The following is a 25,373-nucleotide window of genomic DNA, read 5'->3' on the forward strand; positions in this document are numbered from 1 at the left end:
CGCAATGCCACTTTTAAAATTTCTGAACTTGACCAATCAAGTTGGTTGGTCTGGCCAACAATTTCAAACAAATACCAACTGCGTTTTTATACTGTAACTCCTGGTTTCACGCAGACTAGACCGGAACCTCGTTTTCCAAATTCAAACACAGTCCCCACATATTCTGTGGGAAAATTATGCCAACAATGGTTGGAACATTCCACTTTGTCGTCACTGTAACAACATTTATCACTCTTGTCTAGCGACATTAATTTGGCTGATTTTATTCTGGGTCCTCGAGCCCCTAGAAATAAAAGATTTCTCTATGCAGTTTACAGTGAAATTTGGAAACTTTCGCAGGCAGAAGCAGCTTTTCGTCTGCGTCAAATAGATCAGGCAAATTGAGAAAAAGTTCTTGCTGTAGTCGACAATAGCATTAGTACACTGTCCTCACGCATTTACACCTTTAGAATATTGCGTCATCTGTTATTGATATTGTTCAGAATGATGTATCTGTGTTGTATTATGGTCACAATCAATTAAGATCAGTGATGCAGTTTGCATATACGTTACAAACTCTCAAAATGGGAAAAGTCCCTTGGGATTACTTGAATGCTACTGCTTAGTTTTCACCTTTTAATTTGACTGATAAACAGCAATTTATGTCCATGAAAGATGATACATACACACTATTACACATTGAACAGTTAGAGCCCTTGCCATTCTCTGTGGCAGAAATAGATTCAGCTGTTTGGTTAATTCATGGGGTAATATCTCGCCCTTTTTCTTTGTTTCAATTTAAATCATGTATGCAACATTTTCCGATAGGTCGCTTTGAGCCCCTGGGTAGTTCATTTCTCCATAAATTATGGTCCCTTCCATTCACTTACAGAAGTCAACGGGACGAGAAGGAGGTTTTCCTAACAGGAGAGGACTGCGATTCTGCAGTAGGACATTCCCTAGTTTGTAAACAGGTTAAGTTGCACGGCGCTTGTAATGTATCGGCGCCTAAACTTGCTTTTTTTTAAAGGAACTCTTGTCCCATCAATATTTCCCACTTTTACGTTGCTTACAAACGGCAGTTATCTCATTCTGAATAACCACGACTGCTGTGGTTTATGGGCAGGAATCCCAGATTTAGTAACAGTTTCACAACATGTTACTTGTTGTAGCACTGTGCTTTTTCCATCCCCGCATGGGAAAGTAGATAGTTCAATTTGGCCTTCCATTACATCTTTGAAAACAGATTTCAACAAGTTGAACAGGCTAAAAGCGCTTTTATTCCAACAGGAAGTGGCCCACACTTCAGCTCAAGAGACCTTCGAGTTGCAGGTGGCTGGGACATCTAGCGAGATTCAGTCGCTTCTGAACACTAACCTTACACTTCACTTTGGGGAGCTTATACACCAAATATTTAATGCGTCTGACACAAAAGGTCTTGTTCATTTTTTTAAGAATGTGCGATCCAGCCTTGTGACTTCTTTTCAGATGATATTTGGCGTAATACCAGCTTTTATTCATTCTATCTTTTCTAGCGTCTTCGGAGGGTTGCCTCTGTTACTGGCGCTTGCAGGTGGAATACTGATCCTTCTGCTTCTACTACGCAATGGCTGCTCATCATGTGGTAATGCACAGATCAGGCCAATTGCAACTGTACCGTGACCAAATGCAACAAAGTTTTGGATGCTTGGCATTAGTGAAGCTTAGCGTGAGTTATGGATTGACTTTTCACTTTGCCTACTTCACTTGCGTGCAACCTGTGTTCTACATTCAGAGATGCCCTTTCTATTGGGCTTTGGATTTATGCCTCTCCAATACGCCATGTACAGTTCCGTATTTTCACCAGTTAATGGGTCCCTTAGAGGCCCATGAGCGGGCTTGTTCTGGGAATGGCAACATGGCACATGCTGCTGCACTTGGCATCTTGGCTGAATTGGATATCTGCGGGGCTTCGCAGTGTAGTGAAGGAGGCACTCTTGTGGTTTGGCACCCTATAATGACCTTCGACTACCATCATTTTACCTAACTTTAGTGTGTTATTTTACCCCACCTTGGATATATGAGACGGTCCTGCATATGCCTGCTTCTCCTCTTTCTTGTAATCTTGCTGTCTTTCAGTGGGAGCTGTCACGGACTAGAATAGTCTTGCCAAGAATAGAAGGTGTGGGATATGCATTTGAAAGCGTGAGAGGGAGAGAGAGGTGTGGAATGTACTTTTTGGTTTTGAAGTGCAGTGTTGTGAGTGGTGGTGCACACGTGCATTGTGTTGTACATTGGTGAGAATTATAAAGGTCTTACTATTGGCTTTAACATGGCCTCATGTCATCTTGTTTTCTGACTTTGACTTGCTTCTGCGTGCACAGCAGTGCTTGCAAGTTGTTTGGGTTATGAGAGTTATAAGTGCTTACTATTGAATGAATGAATGAATGAATGAGGAAGCACTTATAAAGCGCCTGGTTACCCGAAGGCATCCCAGCGCTAAGTAAACACTAGATCAAATTCATAGCATATCAGGGGAAGAGAAAAGTTTTTAACTGTTTATGAAAATGATGGTGATTAGTTTGGGAGTCGATATGAAGGGGAACACGATTCCACAGCTTGGCAGCACTATATGAAAACATACGGCCTCCACTTCTTGTTCGTTTAACTTTTGGGACTGTTAAAAAGTGTTTACCCTCTGAACTTAGGACTCTTTTGGGCTGGTAGGGAAGAATCATAGCCTGAATCAACAGGGATCCTTTTCCTGCCAATGATTTATGTGCAATACACATAGCCTTAAATGTAATCCTTTCTTGGATTGGGAGCCAGTGTAATGTAGCTAAAGCAGGTTTGGCTGAAAAGCGTTTAGGAACATTTAAAAGAAGCCGGGCTGCACAGTTTTGAACAGTCTGTAATATTTTAGTGGTTGACAAAGGAGCTCCAAGATAGATAGCATTCGCATAGTCCAGCCTCAACAGGATTAATGCTTGTACTAGCAGTCTTGTGGCCAAGAAAGGTAGAATGGGGAGAATTTTCCTGATCATCCGTGGGGGTCCTAGACTGATAGGCCACCAGGAGTGTATATTCAGAGGGGTCGCCTTGCCAAGAAGCATCATTTCTGTTTTAGCTCCATTGAGCTTCAAATAGGAAGTATCCATCCAACTGGCCACTTTTTCTAGAGAGGACATAAGGGCCCCTCCTGAGTTGTCATTTTTGTTCAGGGAAACGACTAACTGAGTATCATCTGCATAGGTGACGATCTGCACCCCAAATGGGGTGACAGTATGTGCCAGAGAACTCAGGTAGACGTTAAACAGAGTGGGGCTTAATGCGGAACCCTGAGGGACTCCGCGGGTTAGAGGCACTGGATAGGAGATACAGTCTTCCTCAAAAACAGAAAAAACTCTGTCTTCCAGAAAAGACTGCAGCCACTTCAGTGCCCTTCCTTTAATCCCAACATCTCGAAATCTACTGATCAGGAGCGAGTGGTTGACTGTGTCGAAGCCTGCGCTGAGATCTAATAAAATAACTACAGCGCAGCCTCCGTTGTCAAGAATCTTCCTGGTTTCCTCCACAACCGACAGAAGGGCAGTCTCAGTGCCCTGCTGTGATCTAAAACCTGTTTGAGAAGAGTGTAGCAGATCATTATTTTCTAAGAAGCTCGACAGGGCAGAGTTTACATGCTTCTCGGGGATTATACTAATGCCAGAGAGCAGGGATATGGATCGATAGTTCGCCCAATCTTCCGGATCCAAGTTGGGCTTCTTCAGCAGGGTCTTGACCATTGCCCTCTTCCACAGGGGGGGGCACACTTCCCGTAAGGGAGGAGGCATTAATCAGGTCAACTAAAACTGAAGAAATGGTCTTACTAATCTTAAAAAGAACAGTAGGCGGGGCCGGGTCAGAGGGTGAACCAGATTTAATATGGGTTAGGATTTCAACTAAAGAATCCTGATTCAATAGGGGAAATTCCTTCAGTGAAACTTGTCCCTTCATTGGATCAGTTTGATGTACCAGCTGCATGTCTCTTTCCATAAGGAGAGATTTATAGATGGTTTGAATCTTTGCTGAGAGAAATTCCGCAAGCTGATTACACCGAGATTGAGGATTATCTATGATCAGTGAGGGAACAGAAGGTGTCAGAAGTGATTTAGCAATCGAGAAGATTTCATGCGGAGAGTTCACCGCTGATGCTATTTTCTCCTGATAATAACAACTTTGTGCAGATTTTATCTCTAATTTATCGTGTTTTATAGCTTCTCTATATTTAACTTTATTGCTGGATGAAAAATCTTTTCTCCACTTCCTTTCCAGTATTTTGCACTCTTGCTTAAGCTTCCGGAGTCCCGAAGAGTACAAGGGCTTTTTCTTGGTACCAGTTTTTATCTGTATCTCTTTTTTGGGGAGAATAATTTTTAACGAGGACTCTAGCCAGCTATTGGAGTCGTTAGCGATTGTGGGACTAGAATGAGGTGTGGGTCTTGTGATTTGCCAGTTCATTCTCCCACACGTTCCATGGAAGAGTAGACCAGGTCCGGATGAGCTTATTTGTTTTCTTGGCTAGGGGACTTATTTCCTGCCTAACTCACGTAAATGGGAGCAGGAAATGATCGGCCCAAGGTAAGGGAATAGGTTGAGAAGCAGTCAAAGATTGAATGTTAGAAAAAATAGGGTCCAATAGATTACTTTTATTATGTGTTGGCCCTGGGACTTTTTGATTAAACTGGAAGGTCGCTAGCCCCTCAACAAGATCTACTATTTGGGGGAGTTGGGCTTTATCAAAGTGTATATTAAAATCTCCCAATACCGTAAAATTAGGTAGGGAGCTAGCCAAATTAGCTACATTTTCTGTCAAAACCTGACAGAATGGGCCAGTAGGGCCTGGGGGGCGGTGAAGTAAGATGCCCGAAAGGGTGGTGACAGGAGATACCTGAATCGAAAACAAGATACTTTCACAGTTAGGCATGGGATTATTCGAGATACGGCATTTAAATTCCTCCTTATAGATAATGGCAATGCCCCCTCCCCGACCGACATCTCGGTCTTGCCTCTGTATCATGTAATGAGGTGGGAGAGTTTGTATGATGGCATAGTCCATCTCTTTGTCTAACCAGGTTTCTGTGAGAAATAGAATATCAGGTTTTTCACCTTCCAATAAAGTATGAATCTCCACAGCGTGTTTGGGGAGGGAGTGACAATTAAGTAGGAGCATTTTAAGTTCCTTTTCCTCTCCTAAGAGCTCAGACCTACATAGAGGAGAGCTGATTCTAAAATCACAGCTAGAGCATTGTAAAGGGTAATGTTCACAGCAGATAGAATGTTTACACTTACTATTAAGTTCTTCTTTAAAACATATGAGTTGGTCATGTGAGTAGACAGGCCTTGAATTATTAAAACCGGCAGAGGTCCTGACCCCTGGTCCCGGCAGGGCGCGGACGGGCGCTGACTGGCTTGCCTTAGGTGCGCCAGCGGCGCGCCTGCTGCGCGGTCGCGTCATCGGCTCCTAATGAGGCCGAGTGACCGTGGTCACGTGGGGAGGCTCTATCGCGATCGTAGCATCAACCAGAATGGTAACCTACACGGAAGTAACCAGCCCTGGGAGCACTGAACACAGCCCCGAATCTAAGGCGTAAGTGAAGCAGTATTTAAGCAGTTTTCAAGTTTTAAAAACAATTTCTCATAAAAATAGAACAATTCTATATGCAGTCCCCCTTAACACTTCCCACCAACGTTACTTATCAAAATAGCGTCCTTCACGGTCGCGTCATCGGCTCCTAATGAGGCAGAGTGAGCGTGGTCAAGTGGGGAGGCTCGAGCGCGATCGTAGCATCAACTAGAATGGTAACCTACATGGAAGTAACCAGCCCTGGGACCATTGAACACAGCTCCAAACCTAAAACGTAAGTGCAGCAGTATTTAAGCAGTTTTCAAGTTTTAAAAACAGTTTCTCATAAAAATAGAACAATTCTATATGCAGTCCCCCTTAACACTTCCCACCAATGTTGCTTATCAAAATAGCGTCCTTAGCGGTCGCGTCATTGGCTCCTAATGAGGCTGAGTGAGCGTGGTCACGTGGGGAGGCTCTAGCGCGATCGTAGCATCAACTAGAATGGTAACCTACACGGAAGTAACCAGCCCTGGGAGCATTGAACACAGCTCCGAATCTAAGGTGAAGTGCAGCAGTATTTAAGCAGTTTTCAAGTTTTAAAAGCAATTTCTCATAAAAATAGAACAATTCTATATGCAGTCCCCCTTAACACTTCCCACCAACGTTACTTATCAAAATACTATTGGCTTTGACATGGCCTCATGTCATCCTTTTCCCTGGCTTTGCCTTGCTGCAGTTTTTCTGCATGGACAGCAGTGCTTGCAAGTGGTCTGGGTTATTCACATTCAAGGTCTTTCTGTTTTTATGAGCGATTGTTTTGTTTAATGTGCTCTGGAAGGCCTTGTGGGAGCTTCGTCAAGATAGAGGCTGGAAGATGTGAGAATGTACAACTCTGCCTCAGAGTCAAAATACGGGAGCTTGGCCAGCCTCCATCTTGGCCTTGACGCAGACTGGTACAGCCAGCTTGCTTTTTAGGTCTCGCTAGAGCCAGCGCATGCGCTGGTCTCGCAAGACATTTAGTAAGCTGGTTTTTAAAGTGCTACCAAAGGCAGCCACCAGCTTGCTATTACACGCACAAGCGCGCGCGACGTGCACAGCACTTTTTCCTGTCGCACGCATGCGCACCACTCGCATCACCACTCACGTTGCGATTATAGCAAAAGTAATTAGGTAGATGTTTTTTTCTATTTCTTTACTTCTGCTATAATCGTGGCACCCACGCTTTACTTTTTACGTTAAAAGTAAAGCGCGGGTGCCGCGATTATAGCAGAAGTAAAGAAATAGAAAAAAACATCTATTTCTTTACTTTTGCAACAATGGCGGCACCCGCGATTCAATGTTAAAAGTAAAGCACGGGTGTCGCGATTATAGCAAAAGTAAAGAAATATATGTTTTTTTCTATTTCTTTACTTTTGGTATAATCACGGCACCGGCGCTTTAGTTTTAACGTTAAAAGTAAAGCGCGGGTGCCGCGATTATACCAAAAGTAAAGAATTAGAAAAAAATCTATTTCTTTACTTTTCCTATAATCGCGGCACTGGCGCTTCAATGTTAAAAGTAAAGCACGGGTGCCCCAACAAATTCTTACTCTCTGCGGATCACTTCATATTTATGTTTACGACTATTCCATCAAAGAGCACGGGCTGCAACCCTACTATTTCCATTTAGGCCACGCTCCCACAAACACTCTTTAAATCATGCATCCAGCAACAACGTGCCAATCGAAACTCTCTCTATGACCATGTCAGGGCTATGAGGCGCTATACAAATGAAACACAGGCAGGAGCGACTTCCTCGATTATCCAAAGAAGAGCTTTGAACCTTGCCACCAGCTGTAGGCTACGCACTCTCTAAAGGGAAATACTATACAATAATGGTAGCATTCCTCTCTTTGAACATCCTTTCCTCTCCTCACAAACGCCGCACATCAAACAAAGCACACGCTGTACATTAAACAAAGCACATTTCCCAACTCCTGTGACAACCCCCTTCTAAGGCTGCTCTCAACTTGCAAAAGTGTTACTCCGTGAGAGAGGAGAAACAAAGCGCCAAGAGGTCAGTGAATTTAGATGAAGTGGCTGTGGTAAGATCGCTGTGAATCATGCTCCTCTGCTCGAGCCTTGCACTCCCCCCTCCCTCCCTATTTTCGTCAGTTTCATTTTCCAACAGATGCAGCATGGGAGCTTCCGGGTGTTAAAGAAAGTTTTTTTTAATTTTTGTATTTGAATGTCTTTTATCATACTTTTCGATGGTATTTGCTGCGTGATTTACATGGAAATATGCCCTCGGCTCGGCTTGTAATGACGTTGGAGCCACGTCAGATCCTGGGCTTGGCTTTCTCCGTAAATTTGCTGTCTTGCCCACCTCATCCACCCAATGTGCAACCTCTGGCATCAATCAAAAATGTGATATCAATGCCCATGTGTGCATGGACAGCTTGTGTCTTGATTCAGGGGGTGAAAGCATTCTCTAAAGGGCGGCAGGAGGGCTGCATGATGTGCATCCCTGAACAATGCGTTTCATATGCTGTGCGTTACAAGGGTCTCTTTCCCATTTTGTCACTAGCGATGGCATTGAAGTGGCTGCTATTGTTCAGCACCATGAAAGGCACAGCGTTTCGGTTGCAGCCTGTGCATGCTCTGCACGCAAAGCTCCGAGCATCAGAATGGAAGGCGCCCTCGCTCGCTCACGTCAGCGCAGGCGGCGGCTGGGAGATGGGGGGAAGGCAGCGCCACAAGTACACTTTGTCCTAGTCTGGCATCGCCAGTCCCATCTCAAGGTGACTCGGCCAGGACCAGTGACGCTGGAGGGAAACTGCACTGCAGGCGGGCCTGCACTGTCTGCTACTGAGGGCATGCTGCAAAAGCAGCCTTCCATCCTGTGAGGTGCATTTTGGACCCGCAATGAGATACGAGGGCAACCGGCAGCTCGCATTAACCTTCTGTTAGAGACAAACTGTAGCTAAGCATACACACTGCCGGGAAGAGAACAGACTGCAGCTTGGTCAACACTGCCTGCGGAGGAGGACAGATTATGGCAGAGGGCGTATGTGGAGACAGGTAAAAAAAATTGGTAAAGTTCACACAGGCAAGGGTGGGCACCATGAGGAATTTATGGCATTATGTCATGGCTTACCCATCTGAAAACGCCGGCTGCACTATACAGATGCAGGTGCTAACGCTGCAGTCTCATTTCAGTGTCGACACCACAGACCAAACTATCTAAACCTGCCACGCAGGAGTGTCGAGATAACTCCTAAGCCCGTCTGTTAGCCAAACCAGGAACATCTGCCCATCAACACGGACTGACAAGCATTGGCATAGCCAATAGGTCTCGCCTTTGGGACCTTATAAGTGCTTAGCCATGCAACAGTTAATGTTGTTGCACAAAGGATATTGTGCTGCATAACTAAACACTTATAAGATCCCAATAGCGAGACCTATTGGCTATGCCAATGCTTGTTTCTAATGAGAAGGGGGTGTGGTTTTCTAGAAGCTTCGCCTCACAATGAGTAATGATATTTAAGCTGGGAGCCTTCGGGGGCCAGGTGGAAGTTCACCACAGAATAGACGTATTGTTGTGGAGATGACGGAACTTGAGTCCTGATTGAACTCCTTCCTGGGCTGTTGAAGGGCTTCCCCAGCTTGAGTTGGCAAGGATGATGCAAATTCAATCGGTGAGGTGTTCCTAACCATTTTGTATATATTTTCTACTCTTTGCTACTTGTATGTATTGCATTGTATTCTAATTGTACACTTTAGTCACTTGACATTTGGGAATCTGCATTTACCGATATATTTGGCATTAATAAACTTGTGTGTGTTATTTTAAATGCACCTGAATTTGTTTTCTTGCCTCGCCTAAAGAGAGTGCTGCGTCTTTTCCTCGTCTTTAGGGAGTGCTGCTCAAAGTGTATTAAATGCACCTGGATTTGTTTTCTTGCCTCGCCTAAAGGGAGTGCTGTGTCTTTTCCTCGTCTTTAGGGAGTGCTGCTCAAAGTGTATTATTTAAAGGTGCAGTGGTATATTTGCCTCCAAAGTGGGAGTGCAGGGTTTGGGTGTGGCTTATTGGTGAGAAGTCACATTTATCGGAGTTTCATTCAATATCACACAAGTTGTCTGGATATGCTCTTGGAAGCATCACAATACGAGGAGCATGTCTGTTCCTTCGACATACATAATTGGATGGCATCCCTTTTTTCTGCTAATGATGGAGATGGCCTTGAAGTTTAGTCTGAACACGATGTGCAAGGTCGAAAAACATGCGCCTTGTTATTCTGTTCTTGTCAGTCCCTATTACCTAGACAAAACATGCTACACACTGCTGCACTGCTACAGAGCTCATGCTTTGATATTACAGTGTTACATGTTGTTCACAGTCACACTTGGAGGGAAACCTTCCCTTGGAGAAGAGCTACCCTGTTCCTATGATGTAAAGCTACCATCTAGCCTCTAAGGTATGGGGTCTGCTGACAAAGCCCAGAGATCTTCCTTTATATAATAATCTTCAACTTACCACGGGGAGGGTGGTTAGGCCTTATAGTCCTTTTTCCACTGTCTACATACAATGACTTCCCCCTTCATAGTCTATGGTATTGTAACAATGCTAACTGTGCTAGGTTTATGCATTTTGCTGCTGGTAGTGGCTCGTATACTGCATTATAGAGCACGTTAGTTAAAATAAACATTTTTAACTATATAGTGACTCTGACAATCCTTATTTAGGACAAGTATGAGTGAGTGAGCGAAAGGGTATGTCTTGCTACCGCGATTCCTGAGAGAGTCGGGAGTGTTGTGTTCTGGGTTGTCTAATAATTTTTGCTTCGTGATTTTGTCGGAGAACTAACGAGTCACTGTAGCTAGACGGTTGTGGGATTTTGGGCGCTAAGGTGGTAGGAAGGTACAACCCCTATACACAGAGGTCCTGTTTTCCTGAGCATAGTTTTGTTTATGAGCAGAATCCGCCCAACAGTTCAAACGGTTTTAGTTTAATCCGGTGATTGATATGGCATCTCTGGTGGTTGACAAGCTTTGAATGAGCATAATCCTCACCTCCATTCCTGACACAGAATGAAAAACATCCAAGCAATCATAAAGGAAAGTTTCAATTCTATTAAGGACACGGAGGCATAGATTATTCCCGCTCAAGTTTCTATAAACTTCCAACCCGTTGGAGCATATTTGGTCTGATCTTGGGATTTTTGGTCCAAATGGTCATAAGGTCTAAGTATGTTATTTTCCTGGGAGGCATGTTTGATATCTTTCTTATCTTGATGAATTATACAAATGTAATGTAGAGAATTATAAGAGGTGCTTTTTACACTTTCATACCCATAAATCATAGAAAGTTGTTTTTTATCCAGGTTCCAAGCTATCTAAAGGAGAGTAAAATTAAATATGGGAGCATCGCTGGTTGCACTCAAATAAGAGGAGGATAATCAGTACGCAGTCGAAGTGATGTCCCTGGCCTTTGTTCAGATTGGCTGAACTTGGTCTTGTAGTTCTTTCTCGCGAAAGATTGTTTTAAGTTGAACTCTGCTGCAGTAATAAAAGGAAGAAATGTTTGAGCATAATCCTCACCTCTGTGTCCTTAATAGAATTGAAACTTTCCTTTACAATTGCTAGCGAATTTTTCTTTGGGTAATTGCAATATCGATTATTTACAGTGCCACAAAATAGCAAATTGTTGGTAGCAATTATATATCTCACTGGCAAAACTTTACTAATGGTAAGTTGTGGTTAATATTGCATTTAAGGCACTGTTTGTTTCCGAAACAAACATTCACTGAAAATAACAAATAAAGATATATTATGGTATGATTTTTAGTATTTAAAAAGAAACATTGACCAGTTATGGTTATTAATGACTCACTCCAAACATATTTCATGATTGCACACATCAGATGACATCACAAATGGTATGTTACGTATCTACCAATGGCATATTACCTATGGAAATCATCGCTGACATCCCAGTAGACAGCCCAGGAAAAGCAGGTCCATAAGATTAAAATAATACTTCGATAAAAACACAGCATCTCTAGGCACTGCAACAATAAAATTGACCAGGTGCTGCACTGAACATAGAAATCATTATTGCTGTATTGAACTGACTGAGAATCCAAAGTCTATTTTCGGCCAACTGCTAGATTAGAGGGAAAGTAATGCATATAGAGCCTATTTTGATCAGCAGGAATTGGGCTGGATCCACACAGGCTGGGTGCAACAGCTGGCTAAAAGACTAGTCATGTACTCATAAATGTTGTGCATGGCTAAACTATACACAGTGGCTATGTCCTTTACTGTGGCTAGAAGCATGACTTGACCAAAAGCCAGGCTATGCAGTTAGTGCATACTGGACATGATTAAAGGCTATATGGTTGGATCTTTGCCCAGAGGAATGGAAGGCATAGGTTGTCAATAGCTCTGTTGAACACACGGATAGACTTGCAGACAATCAGCCGTCAGACCAGAAGTCTATATAGTGAAGACAAGGCTGTTACAATTTAATTCATGTCTTCAGCCCCCAAAATGGCAAGATCATGCTTTTTGCAGTCTCTGCAAAAAACAAAAAAGAATCTCAATATGAACTCTCAAAGCTTAAATGAATGGGAAAAGTAAACTGATAACATAATAAATGTGATTAGGCTGTGTAATAGAAAATGAATGTAGCGGAAGGAATGTCCCATAGAGGTTATAAAGAAATGCCTCATTTTGCATGATTACTCACAACGTTTTGGACTGATGCTGCTGGTTTTTCGCCTCAGAAACAAGTCCTGCCAACCAGGCCTTGGTGCCAGTGCTCTGACCCTTAAAACTCATATAGTTAATTGGCTTGCACCCAATTGGTATAACTTAACTTACTTATAAGTCCCTAGTATATGGTACCAGAGTACTAAGGGCCTGCACATTAAGGTGTCCATCATGGACTGCAGCACTTATTGTGCCACCATGTGTGTGACACAGTAAAACACAACTCCCAGCACCGACACTGCAGGCTAACAAAGGAGTTTGCGAAATGCTAACTCGACTTTGTCATGTAAATTAATGGCAAATCTCAAACCTTTGTGTCCTAAGGCAGGGTGATGTAAATTAAGAAGCAGAACATGTGCTCTACACGTTCTGACAGTAGAAACCCTAAATAGATGTTTTTACTGTGAACAAGACTAGTAGCCCCTTTGGCGCGTGCAGGCTTACACGCTGAAAACTCAGCAGACCTAACTTCTGAATGGAACTACTAAAAGGCGCACTTCAAAGTATCAAAAGAATCATGACATTAAATCTAACTTAATGCTCAAGTCAAATTTTAAAAAACTTTAGAAAGTTGCCACTCTGTTGCCCAAGTTTCCAGTGGCCATTTACGGGTGCTTTCTGTCCTCCAGAGGAGGAGTGTGAACAACTACCTGGAAGGAACAACAAGAGCCAGCCATTGAAAGTTGTGTGAATCGAAACCTGGCAAGAAAACTAAAGAGGGTGTTAGCCCAAAAGGCATGCTTTAAAGGTGAAACCGCCATTGAAGGGCAAAGCGTGTACATACACGTGAGGGACTAACCTTTTGTTTCTAGTAGACAAGTTCGTAGCGGGGACAGAGAGTGCAAAACAGTTGCCAGACTGTTTTTTCTATGGGCGTGTAACCCCCAGGTATTCACACCTCTTGGGGTGGTTATGATATTGCATCCTGGGATTGCTAGATGCCACACATTGTAGGAAATTCTCATCAGGCAGGAGTGATCCCAGTAACCCATTGGCTAGTGACCGCCGCATCCCCGATGGCACTTTCAGGGCAAAAATATGGCACCCCATCCTTGGATCGAATCTAGATGGAGAGAGGACGGAAGGAGGACTGCCCTACTGTTCCCTAGACGTGGCAAAGCGAGGCTGCACCACCGACTGGGCTGCACATGCTGATCCTTGGGCTAGCAAAGAGAGGCCTGCGCCTGTGGTGCCTTGCTCGAGGAAAAGTCTTTCCTGGGTCCCAGACAGAAGAGGTGACTCCAAGAGTCACTTGGCTGACTTTGTTCTCAGCTACAGTGCTACAAATGCTGAAGAACCCGCCTTGGCTAGTCAGTAGCCACAATCGTTTGATCCTCACTGACTGCTGACGTGCAGCCTGGGAGACAAAGTACTGATGCTCAAAAGATACACCAGAATCTGCTGGACACAGGAGAGTCGTTTGGTCCCCCAAGAAGGAAACTAGTAGCCACCAAAGGGAACTGCTAGTTTTGTTTTGACCGGAGACCAGTAGTCCAGAGGCAATTGGACTTTTGCTGGATTGCATCAGCTGTAAAGAGCTACTCTTTAACATTGAGCAAGTGACACCATGCGTTGAGGCATAACCTGGGGCCCAGTGACACCTCAGAAAAAAAGAGCCCTGGCATCTCCCGGGCACACAGGACAGACTTCACCGCTAATTTGGTCACTCTCACGCAGCCCGCAATAGTAGCTCCATCTGAACCAACTCAGTTAAATCCAGGACCAAGTCCAAGCCCATCCCAACCGAATATGACAACTAAGTTTAAGTACTTGAAGGATGCAGGGGCTGCAATTTTAACAATATTATTACTGGGCTACCAGCCCCACAGTGGTAGTGCAAAAACTAATCCCAAATAAAGGATTGAAGAAAGGTGCAGCCCAGCAGACTCATGCATCAACTTGGGGCACTTGATAGGACGGAAAATTCAGATCGAGCCTGCAGAGATGGGGACGGGGGCGGGGGGGAGGGTGCTCCCACCAACATCATAAGACCCAACCCTCTACTCTAATGGACAACCCGAAGAAGTAGTAGTCCTAACATCTAGTCATAGGGCAGAGAGAGTGCCCTCTAACTCACCAAAGGAATACACTTTGCCAAAGAGAGTCAAAGACAATTTGAAACTAGGATCTAGTTGCAACAGCTTCGCCCATATAAGCCAGCTTGACAAATCAGGCCTCACAAGGGCCTTAGCAGTCGCAGGTAGAACACAACCTCACTGGTGAAGGTGTGCCCACTAGATAGCTTGGACAGTCAGCACTTACAATGACCATAGTAGCCACAAGGTCTTAAGGTGTGGTCTTAAATGATCCGATTACTGAACGCCAGTTACAAGTAGAAAGAAAGCAATTTTTGACTATGGTTGACCATTTAAAAGGTTATGGCTGCAAAAATTACCTCCATAAAGCACATGATACGAAGTATAAGGAGAGGAGGCTGTTGCAGTTGACAGCCAATTCAAAGAAAAGGAGCTATTCAATATTAAATATTCAAACTGATAACCTGGTCTACACTCAAGTAGAAATAAACAAGACGTTTAGGGCTTACTATGAAAACTTAAGACTTTGCAAACTGCTCCCAGTAAGCAGGTGATGCACAACTGCATAATGAGTGGTAGGATGCCCAGACAATCGGCTGAAGAAACTAACTCCCTGGGGTTGGGTGGTCTTGGTTCAGGAGGTTTGGAGAGCCATCAAAGAATTAGCTGGAGCTAAGGTCCCCAGAACAGACAGCATTCCTGTACAATTTTATCAAACATCTGTGGACAGATGTTCACTTAACATAAGGATGCCTACCAAAAATAGTTGTACAAAACAGTAATTGTCTTGCTACCTAAGAAGGACAGAAATCCAGAACAATTGTCCTCCTATGGGCTCAATGTGGATTACAAAATCAGGAGCACAATCTTGGCAAATAGGCTTTTTTCCAAAATTGGAAAGTTGATCCACCCTTACCAATCAGGGGTTGTCGTCACACGTAGTACAATGTTTAAAACTGGGCAGCTGGTGCAGGTGATAGTCTCACCATTGGAAGATTACCCTGGTGCACTGGTCTGATCTATAGATATTGAAAAGGCCTTCAATTCCCTATGACTGGAGTTCTTATATATGGTCATGGCTAGAAGGACCTGGGTAGTAGCTTCTTGAAATGGATCGAACTATTACATACCAATCCAGTATCCTATATTAAAACAGGAGGAATAATCTCAGCTGTGTGTCCGATAGGCAGGAATACAAGACGGGTTGTCCATCGTAGCTGCTGCTGTTCGCCATAGCTGTGGAACCACTGGTGTTGTTGGGACATAATATCCTAAGGTACCGGTCATAATTAAATACCTGGAAGTGTGTATATACCATACTGCAGATCAATTGTTGGAGGGCAATGTCCACTATGAAGCAAGCCATTAAATTCTGGATAACGCTCCCTTTATCGGCTATGGGTAACTTAGCCCTCTCTTAAATGGTTTGACTATCATGGAACCTGTATTTCTTCATGCCCCTACCAAAACAGATCTGTATGGAATTATTTAGGAAGATAGACGCCCTACTGCTGGACTTGATTTGGGCTTTGAAAAGGTACAAGATTGCAGTGTCTAAACTCCGACTTTGAACTGGGGAGGGAGGCCTAGCTGTCCCAGATTATGAGTTATAATAACTGGCCGCGCAACTACAATGGGCAGCCAGTTGGAGAGACTGCCATTGGGATGCAGTGGAGGGCTGCCCGCTGTACATTGCTCCTGAATCCTTCCAGTAGAACTCATTTTCAGTGGGCGGGCATGTGGGCAGAGACACTTGGGTACGCATGGGCACAAGCCCTACCAAGGACATACATATGGTAGCCGTCCGCACTGGATATCCCCCTAACAGAATTACTCCGTTCAGGTAACTAGAACAGACTGCATAACTAGGTAGCGAAAGGACTTTCAACTCTGGGTGGATTATTTGTGGATGGAAGGATCAGGGAGTTTTGGGACATCACCAAAGTATTGGTTTTCCCAAGGCATTTTCTTTTGCATGGCGCGATAGTGGCTACAATGCGAAAGTGCTGGTGGGATGGCCTTTTGGAACCCCTGATACACCAATGTTTTCAATTCATCTTCACATTATGCTTGCTCTCTGGAGTGATCACATTGCTATATAGAGCACTGATGGTGCAGTCCAAATTTGATCTCTCTGGGCTGCAACACTAGTCAGAAGACACAGCGGCATCCCTGACTAAAGGTGGAATGGATAGCTATCCTTGAAAATGCCCCAAAATCTTCAGGAACTAAAAATTCAAGGCAATTCAATATTCTTATCGTCACATGGCCTACATAACTCCTAAAAGAATACATTTAATGTTGCTAGTCATACAAGCAGGGTGCCTGAGGGGCGTCAACTGGTCATGCCAGATTTCTATCTTAAGGTCTGGGACTGTCCCTTACTGAGGCAATATTGGGATAAAGTGCTACAAATCATCAATGCTGCTACACAGAGAACATTTATGGTAACCCCAAGATCTTGCCTTCTGGGTCTTTATCCATGAAACAGGACTGGACACATGCTGTTACTTTCAGGTTTGCAGACCTGGCATTAGTTGTGGCCAGACAACAATTGACAATGATTAGGAAAACGCCTGCACCTTTTCTCTGGAAATGGTGTAAAGAATTGAATAGGTGGGCGGAGTATGAAGATGTGGAGCTAAAGTGGGAGGGGAGAAAAGGCCTGAGGAAACATGAAGTGGTGCTATCCTGGGAGGCAATATTCCACGCTTGCCCGACACCAGATCAGACGGGATGGATTATCCCCACTACTGATTGTAACAAAAGTGAATAAATGAAAGCCTAGACCTCTTGTGCAAACTTAGAGGCTCCGTGCATCGACACTTAAGTTTCTCAAAACGTATGGGGAGCAACCAATTGAGAACGGGCTGGATTACACAGCAATGTAACAATTGATCTTGAAAATAGTAAGTTTTACTCGCTCTCCAGCTGTGTTATTGCACGTTGTAAATAGCAGATGTGAATGGCAGTGTCAACTACAGGATGGTTTATTTGTTGCTCATGCTGGGACATTAGAACAACATGATAAACTATTAATTCTCAGACATACCCAAGGGCCAACTGGCTAGCCATGGTGCTCATAATGTCATAATTATGAAACCCTGTAGTAAGAATGGTGGAGAGATCTTATTATAATGAAGGGACATTGTTTTTTTTAATTGTTTTTTTAATGGTTTTATTAGCATGTTTTAACAAAATTAGGCAAAACATACAATGGCAACATGTAAAGAACTTACAGGTCATGGTACAACAACATCCTTCATCCAGCATGCAACAACATGCAATTACACTGACATTTCATCATACCTGGTGTTTGTTGTCGAAATACGGTTAGGCAACTTGGTGCATTTGTAAATATTGAATTAAATATTTCCAGTAGTCCCTAGGCTTGGACCCCGTGGGCAGCTCCTCTTCATATGTTTGCAACGTGTCCCTGCAATAAGTCAGATCCTGAATCCAATGTTTGACCTTGGGCACCATGCTGCCACCCCAACACAATGATACTCTCCTCTTGGCAAAGAGCAATGCAATCATACAAAATTTACGTTTGGTTGCTCTAAGCCCGGGCAGTAAGCCCAACAGACATGTACGAGCAGTGCATTCAAGTTTCGTATCCACCATGTCACCCAATACATGTACCACCCTTTGCCAGTATTCAGCCACCGCTTCACAGTGCCATGCCAGGTGTATAAAATCTGCCGGGTCTGCCCCGCAGCGACGGCAGTTTATGTCCGACCTCAACCCATATTTATAAAGCCGTGCTGGGGTGTAATATGTCTGATGGAGATATTTATAGTGCAGCATACGCAAGTTCCCATTCGGTGACAACATACCAGTGATTGAACAGGCCATAACCCAGTCCTCCTCAGTCAAGGGGTCTAGTAGGCTACAGTTCCACCGCTCCATCGCCTTGTGCGTTGTGTCAGCAATGTCTGTCTGTAGTGCTGCATATAGTCTGGAAACTAACTTTGTCGCAGTAGGGGTTGTGATCAGCAACTGCAAAGCAGTCAATTGGGGAGGCTCCGCAGGATGTGTCGGATATAATTTCTGCAACTCTCTCTGTAGCCTATAGTATGTGAACTGAAACAATAACGTTGGGTTACTAATGAACGTCAACTCCTCGTGTGATCTGAAAGATTCGCTTTCATACAGGTCTCCCATGGTAACCGGGCCTATCTACTTGAGCAACCTTCTCCTGAGTAACTGAGAGCTCAGGGTGATGCTGTAGTTGCAGTGCTGGAGCATACAATGGCAGTTTATGCGCTTTCCCACCCATAGTTTGCCAGGCTTTATTTGTCGTGTCGATAGTATTTATGTCCCGATTATGCAGTGGAGGTCTTTTATGTGTTATAATAGTACTCAGCGGGGTAGGGTGTGCGTCACCCTCTTCAATTGCAGCATGTGTAAGGAATGGAACCGGATGGTACCAAAAATGCGCATATTGCGCTTGTGCCCATAAATAGTAGAGTAAAAAATCTGGAACCCTAAACCCACCCTGCATGTACGGTAGTGTGAGAGAACGCAATTCTATCCTAGCTTGCTTACCCGCCCATATAAGGCGGAGGATCATGGCTGAGATCCTGCGAAAAACCTCGGACGGGGGCTGAATCGGAATGTTGTTAAAAAGGTACAACAGCTTTGGAAGAATAACCATTTTTACTATGGCTATGCGATCGGCCAGTGATAATGGCAGCTGGATCCAGCGCCCTATTTTGCCTTCCAGCGTCTCGATCGCCCGTCCATAGTTCGTGCGTATCACCACTTCGGGGTCTCGGTGGTACCAGACGCCCAGGTATCTCACCGGCTCCGACTGCCACTCCAGTGGGAAGTCCACTGAACAGGGGTCAGTGGTGTCCGTCAAGGGTATGATCACCGATTTTGACCAGTTAATAGTAAGACCAGAATGTTGACCGAATTTTATATATTCACGCAATAACGGATTGAAGTTCGACTCAGGATCGCGCATGTAGAGTGTGATGTCATCGGCATATAGCGAGATGTGCAGTGGTCTTTGCGGGAACTGGAGCGCCGAGTAGTGGTGTTTCTGTCTAATTTTGCAGGCCAAGGGTTCCAGTGCAATTGCGAATAATAATGGAGACAGCGGGCATCCCTGCCTCGTGCCTCTCGCAATTTTGATTGGGTCGGAGATGTATCTATTAACCTTTATCAGTGCCGTCGGCTCCGTGTAAAGGAGAGTCACCCATTGCAGGAAAAGCGGGGGAAAGCCCATACGTTGCAAGATGGTATATAAGTAAGGCCACTCGATCGAATCAAATGCTTTGGCAGCATCCAGGAACACCGCTACCGCCTTGGTATGAGGAAGCAGGTAATGTGATAATGCGAAAATTGTCCTAGTGTTGTGGGTAGTGGATCTGGAGGGGATAAACCCCGATTGATCCGGTAATATCAATTTAGGCATCAGCGGCTTCAGCCGAATGGCGAGAAGCCTAGCCAGTATCTTGGTGTCCACATTGATTAGGGACAGCGGGCGATACGAATCGCACTGCTCAGGGTCTTTATTCGGTTTTAACAATGCAATCAGCATGGCCTCACGTAATGTTGGCGGCAGTCGTTGCTTTTCATGGGCATCCCCATACATTGCAACTAAGTGCGGTGCCAGCTGGTCTACAAATGCCTTGTAGAATTCACATGTGAACCCATCTGGGCCCGAGGCCTTCCCATTTGGCAGGGATTTGATCACCTCCGTCACCTCCTCCACCGTGACCGGCAGCGATCGATAAATATTCTCTCTGTCTGTCCGACATCCATGCTATTGCAACATCCTCTAAGTAAGCCATTACACCCTCAGGTGGTGCTGTATGGCGTGAGGCATACAATGTTTCATATGTGATCATGAACTCCCTCAGAATACCCTGCGTGTCGTGCTTTAGTGTCCCCGTGGCATCTTTTACCGCATGTACAGTGTGCGTCCGAGAACCTGAGCAGGTTTTAGCTGCCAAGCTCCTACCTGGTCTACCACCTTCACCATATTGTCGCGCCGTTGTACGCTTGGTTACATATTTAAGCTCATCTTCAGCATAGGATTGATACTCAGACAGTACTTCCCTAATGGTGCTCAAGATTTTTGTGTCGTGCGTCCGTTCATATTCAGTCTCTAGGGCGCGTAACTTATCCTCCCGCTTAGTCAGTTGCTGCCTAATATCTTTAAGAATACCTGCAGTAGTACCCAGGCACACCCCCCTGATAGTAGCCTTGAAAGCCTCCCACAGGAGCCCTGGATCATCTACCATGGAGGCGTTGAAGTCGAAATATTCCTTAATGGCCTGGTGTATTGTATCCGTGTAGACAGAGTCCAACAGCGCTTTGGCATTGAACCTCCAGCTATATGGTGGTGGTGCATAGTATGGTATGTTTAAAGACAGAAGCACAGGGCTATGGTCTGATAGAGTCCTGGGGAGATGGGCAACGGACCTCGTCCACAGCAGTACCTCATCCGAACCCACCCAATAATCCAGACGGGACCAGCTACCATGCGCAGCCGAGACGTGCAGGGCTTCCCTAAGCTCAGTGTGCCGGACTCTCCAAATATCCGTCAAATGTCTGTCAATCATGACATCCCTCAGCTTACCCAACACCTTTTTGTGTGGTTCAGCCGACCCCTCCGATCTGTCGAGCTTATCATTGAGTGCGAGATTAAAATCACCCCCCCAGAGCAACGGAATATCGGGGAAGTCACTTAGTGTACGCCATATTTCATGATAAAAGTCAGGGTCGTCTACATTCGGACCATATGTGTTCAGCAACGCTATTCTCTGACCCCGTACCATACCCTTTATAAGAACAAATCTCCCGGCTTCGTCCGTTATAGTGCCTTCTACACTAAACTGTACACCCTTTCTAATCAGGATCAGGACTCCTCTGGAATAGGAAGAATAGGAGGAGCTTTTTATGACCTCCGCCCATCTTTTCCCTATGTGAACAGGTGAGGCCGGTGTAAGATGCGTTTCCTGCAATAGTGCAATGTCAATGTGATGCCTGTCGAAATATGCAAATATCTGCCTTATTTTTCTAGGGTTGTTAAGCCCCCTTACATTCCAGGTCAGTAAGTTCAAGTGAGTAGCACGTGATTTCACCTCAGCCATCGGACACAGTGCAACTCCAAGTTTCGGATGGATATTCATTTACACCATAGCAACTAGAAATAATCAGAAGCATAGAATTGTACAACCGTATGCAATACTGGGGTTCAGCCATGTTTCTCATGCACCATAACCTGCATAACAGTCCCCAACAGTTGTGCACCCACCCCCCGCCCACTTCAGCAACCCAACCATGCCAAAGCCATACCCCACCCCTATAGAACAACATAGTGTAACTAAAAGTGGGGAGCACCCGCTTCGGGGATCCACCGAGAACTCACCACTCCATCCATTAAAATGGATGTGATCAGGCAAACGTGATCTATGCGATGTATCCCAACCTCAACCCTCCATGCCCACCCGGTATGCCACGAACCTAATACCTCTCAACAAGTCTCTGCCTGGAGGCGATCGCCGTTATCTCCTCACATAGTGCCAGCCGGTGCACACCGCTAATATAATGTAATGGCTCGCCATCAATCCACACCACCCTGGCAGCAAGGTCCACCCCTCAACTATCTTCGCGATCCGAATCCAGTCACCAAACCAGACATCCTGGCAACTGTTTGTGTTGTACATATCAATGGTCACCCCCATTGCCGAAGCGCCCATCCTCCGACCACAGAGTACATGACAGTTATACCCCGCCCAACAGCTGCAGTTCGGTGAGTCCAATTCAGGAGGGCCCGACATAGACTCGGTCACATCCTCCATGTACACCATTGTCACTTTACGCTACCCATGCCCAACCCCCGTTGGGGCACAATGGATCCCAGCGGACCGGTCCTCCACAATAAAATATGTGTAGATCTTACCGGCACAGTTCAACCAGCATGCAACAACCATATCAGCCCAGATCAGTGTTCATATCGGACTCGCGGTGCTGCCCCACCTGTCGCCGCTCCCTGCGTTTCCCGCCAAGCTTCTTGATGAATTCCTGCACCGCTTTTGGTGTTTGGAGGATTGTCTGCCGGCCGTCATGTGACACTCGGAGCCTCGCCGGATAGAGCATGGCGTATTCAATGTTCAAATCACGGAGTCTCTTCTTCGCCGGGTTGAATTCCTTGCGCGCCAATTGAACCGCCATGGTGAAGTCCGGGAAGAACTCCAGCGCGTTACCCTGGTAGGTGACTTGGCGTTTCTCACGAGCCAGCCTTAAAATGGTATCACGATCCCGATAGTTCAGAACACGGGCAACAATCACTCGGGGAGTAGCGCCCGGCTTCAGACGCGGGGCAAGAGTTCTGTGCGCGCGTTCCACCACAAAAATAGCCGAGAGATTTTCCATTCCGAACACGCTACTAACCAGCTCCTCGATATATGTTTCCATTCTGCCTGTATTTGTGGATTCCGGAATTCCCGCGATTCGAATGTTATTGCGCCTCGATCGCACTTCTAAATCTTCCGCCTTGTTTCTGACAACGTCAAGCAGCTTCTCCATTTCAGCGCATTTCTGCGCTGTGCCATGCGCTTCGTCCTCCACCACCGATATACGGGATTCCGCCGCCTCCAGGCGCTCTCCAAGGCCGTCCAGCTTAGCCGACATGTTGTCCACCCGTAGGGTTATGGTGTCTAATTTGCCATTAATGTCCTGTAAACTGCGCTGTATGGCCTGCAACACTCCCTCCATGCCCGCAGATGCCTCTATGGTGGGCACAGGCTCCGTCACAGGGGGCGTCGCCGTTTCCTTTGTGGTCCTTTTGGTGTCAAACGGCAATTTAGACTGCGTCTTATCCGGTTTCCCCATCTCTATGCTGCGCAGGTACCACCCCCGGCAGCAGTTGATGGGCCCTAGGCCTCGCACCAGACTCAAGCTACCAGGTCCACACAACGCAGAGAAGGACACCACCCAGCACGGCTCCGCTAAGAATCAGCCCCCAAAAGTTTCAGTATAGCACGCATGAAAGATGGTCGTCCGTCGCCAGTTTGATTTACAGATGACAAGGCAACACAGGAGCGACAGCGATAGACTACAGCAGTGGAATTGTAGGGCCACATGCGCGCACGTCGTGCATGCAGGACGGTCCCTCAGTGTCCACTGCATGCTAGACACCCCATCTTCCACTCGTGGCTAGCAGCTCGCCGGTCGTGCCAATGAGCAGGGTACATGCGCAGGGCAGCTTCCACAGGGATGCCCACAAGGAAACACTCGCCTCGCTGTCCTCAGATGTCACCCCCTCAAGCAGCCAATGTTAACAGATGGTGCGGTTGCCGCCAGCGGGACGCAGCTCACAGCGCCCAGTCGCTAACTTCCCTCAGCAAACCAACGTGGCAGGAATATCCATAAGTGACGTTAGTCCGCAGCCAGCACACGGGGAACCTCCCACGCCTCAGCGTACATGCGCGGGCTTACCCTCATATTGTATTTGCGGCATACCAGTCAAGCTAGGCAATGGGCAGTTCAGGTCCGGACTTTCGTGATCACAGCCGCTGTGTATTCCATGGACAGCCATCCATTTCGCTGGTATCAGGCTCCGCCATTTTGGACTGTGGCGCAAGATAAAATCCTCCAGGCATCCCGTGCTCTCCACAGCGGATCATTCGTAGCCACCAGTCCCGTCTCAGCAACCGTGCCCCCAACGCCACACTGCCATCCGGGTGCTGAAACTCGATCCGGTAGAGCCAAGCTGCTACGATCCATTCCCCGGTCGCTATGCTCTAGTGCGACCGCAGCCGCAGGGCGCCGCCATTTTGATCGCGCTTTGCGCCGGAGTCCTCGCTATACCTTCGGGCGCCGATTATCGGCTCAGGAGCGCTTTATGTCACGTCGCTGGACACTCCGTACCTAGCCCAGACCTTCCGATATCAGGACATGGTGATTGTCGGGAGACACGAGCTCGCGATGATCCATACAATGCAGCTTTCTGTGCCTGATCGGCGGAGCTGTCTCAAGAGGCAGCCATTCCGCTGTGGGCTCTCTAGCGCCCCCCCAATGAAGGGACATTGTTGATGCAATAAGATGTAAGGAACCAATAAAATGTTTTTTTTAAAGCGCCTAGAACTGCTCAGTTACTATGTAACTGAGTGAGGTTAAGGATCCTATTCTTACCGAACAGCTGCTACCCAGAGCTGCTGCAAAGAATAGTGCTGATAAAGGACAGAGGGGAGTGTGATAGGTTTGCCACTGCTGTAAACAGCAGTTTACAGAGATGCTATAACAGTATGTGCTGCTACTGTTAAATGCAGACCTTGCTGTTGCAGTAAAGAGCAGGCCATGTGTCACTGTAAGGCAAAGTACTACTGTAGTAAATAAAGGACAAAGGGTACTGCTGCTGCATTAAAGGACAGAGATTACTTTTGCTGCCGTAAGGAAGCATGTGTGGTGCTTCCGTAAAGTTAAAGAAATAGGCCCTACCTGATCAATGGGTCTGCAAAAACTGAGCTGGTAAGGTTAGAGGGGGCGGCTTTAATGGGACGCACAGCTTTCAGCTCCTGTTCCAGCTTTTCCTCCTCCGACAACTCCTCTAGGGGTCGACGGTAATGTTCTTTGTTCACCTGTGGCTCCAGGTACACCGGGCTGTAGCGGCTCCATCTCACCTGCATCACCCTGAAACAGGATTACAGAAAAATAATACTGCCAGTCATTAAACCGTGTCATTTGATTCATAATGTGCGATGATGCAATCTCAAATGGGGAAAATCGTTCCCTAGGGATGTATGCTTCTAACCCTCCTGTTGCAGTCTCTCACCCATTGCTTCATCGCTGATTATCAAACAATAGCATCTAGAAGTTGCTGGGTCATGTTTTGGCTACACTTAGCTACTCACCTACTGGTGAGCGGTCAATTATTAATATTAACTGTATTGGCCGATGTGGGCTGAAAATATGTTCTGCTTTTGCTATTCGTAGTCGGAATGAAAAAACCTTTAGCAGTAAGATGAGCACGTATTGTTATGTACAACTTGTATGTAAGTT

The 25,373-nt window shown here is 45.8% G+C and overlaps 1 protein-coding gene across 1 annotated transcript in view; it reads right to left on the reverse strand.

Annotated features, from left to right (window-relative positions):
- The window catches only part of MRPS7 (mitochondrial ribosomal protein S7), a 115,311-nt gene that overhangs the window by 59,711 nt on the left and 30,227 nt on the right, over nucleotides 1-25,373 (reverse strand). The window contains exon 2 of the mRNA XM_085617031.1: nucleotides 24,813-25,004. Within this exon, the coding sequence (XP_085473157.1) occupies nucleotides 24,813-25,004 (192 nt within the window). The remainder of the gene's footprint in view (nucleotides 1-24,812; nucleotides 25,005-25,373) is intronic.

Source organism: Triturus cristatus, chromosome 7 (assembly GCF_964204655.1).
Source record: "Triturus cristatus chromosome 7, aTriCri1.1, whole genome shotgun sequence".
NCBI classification, from domain to species: Eukaryota; Metazoa; Chordata; class Amphibia; order Caudata; family Salamandridae; genus Triturus; species Triturus cristatus.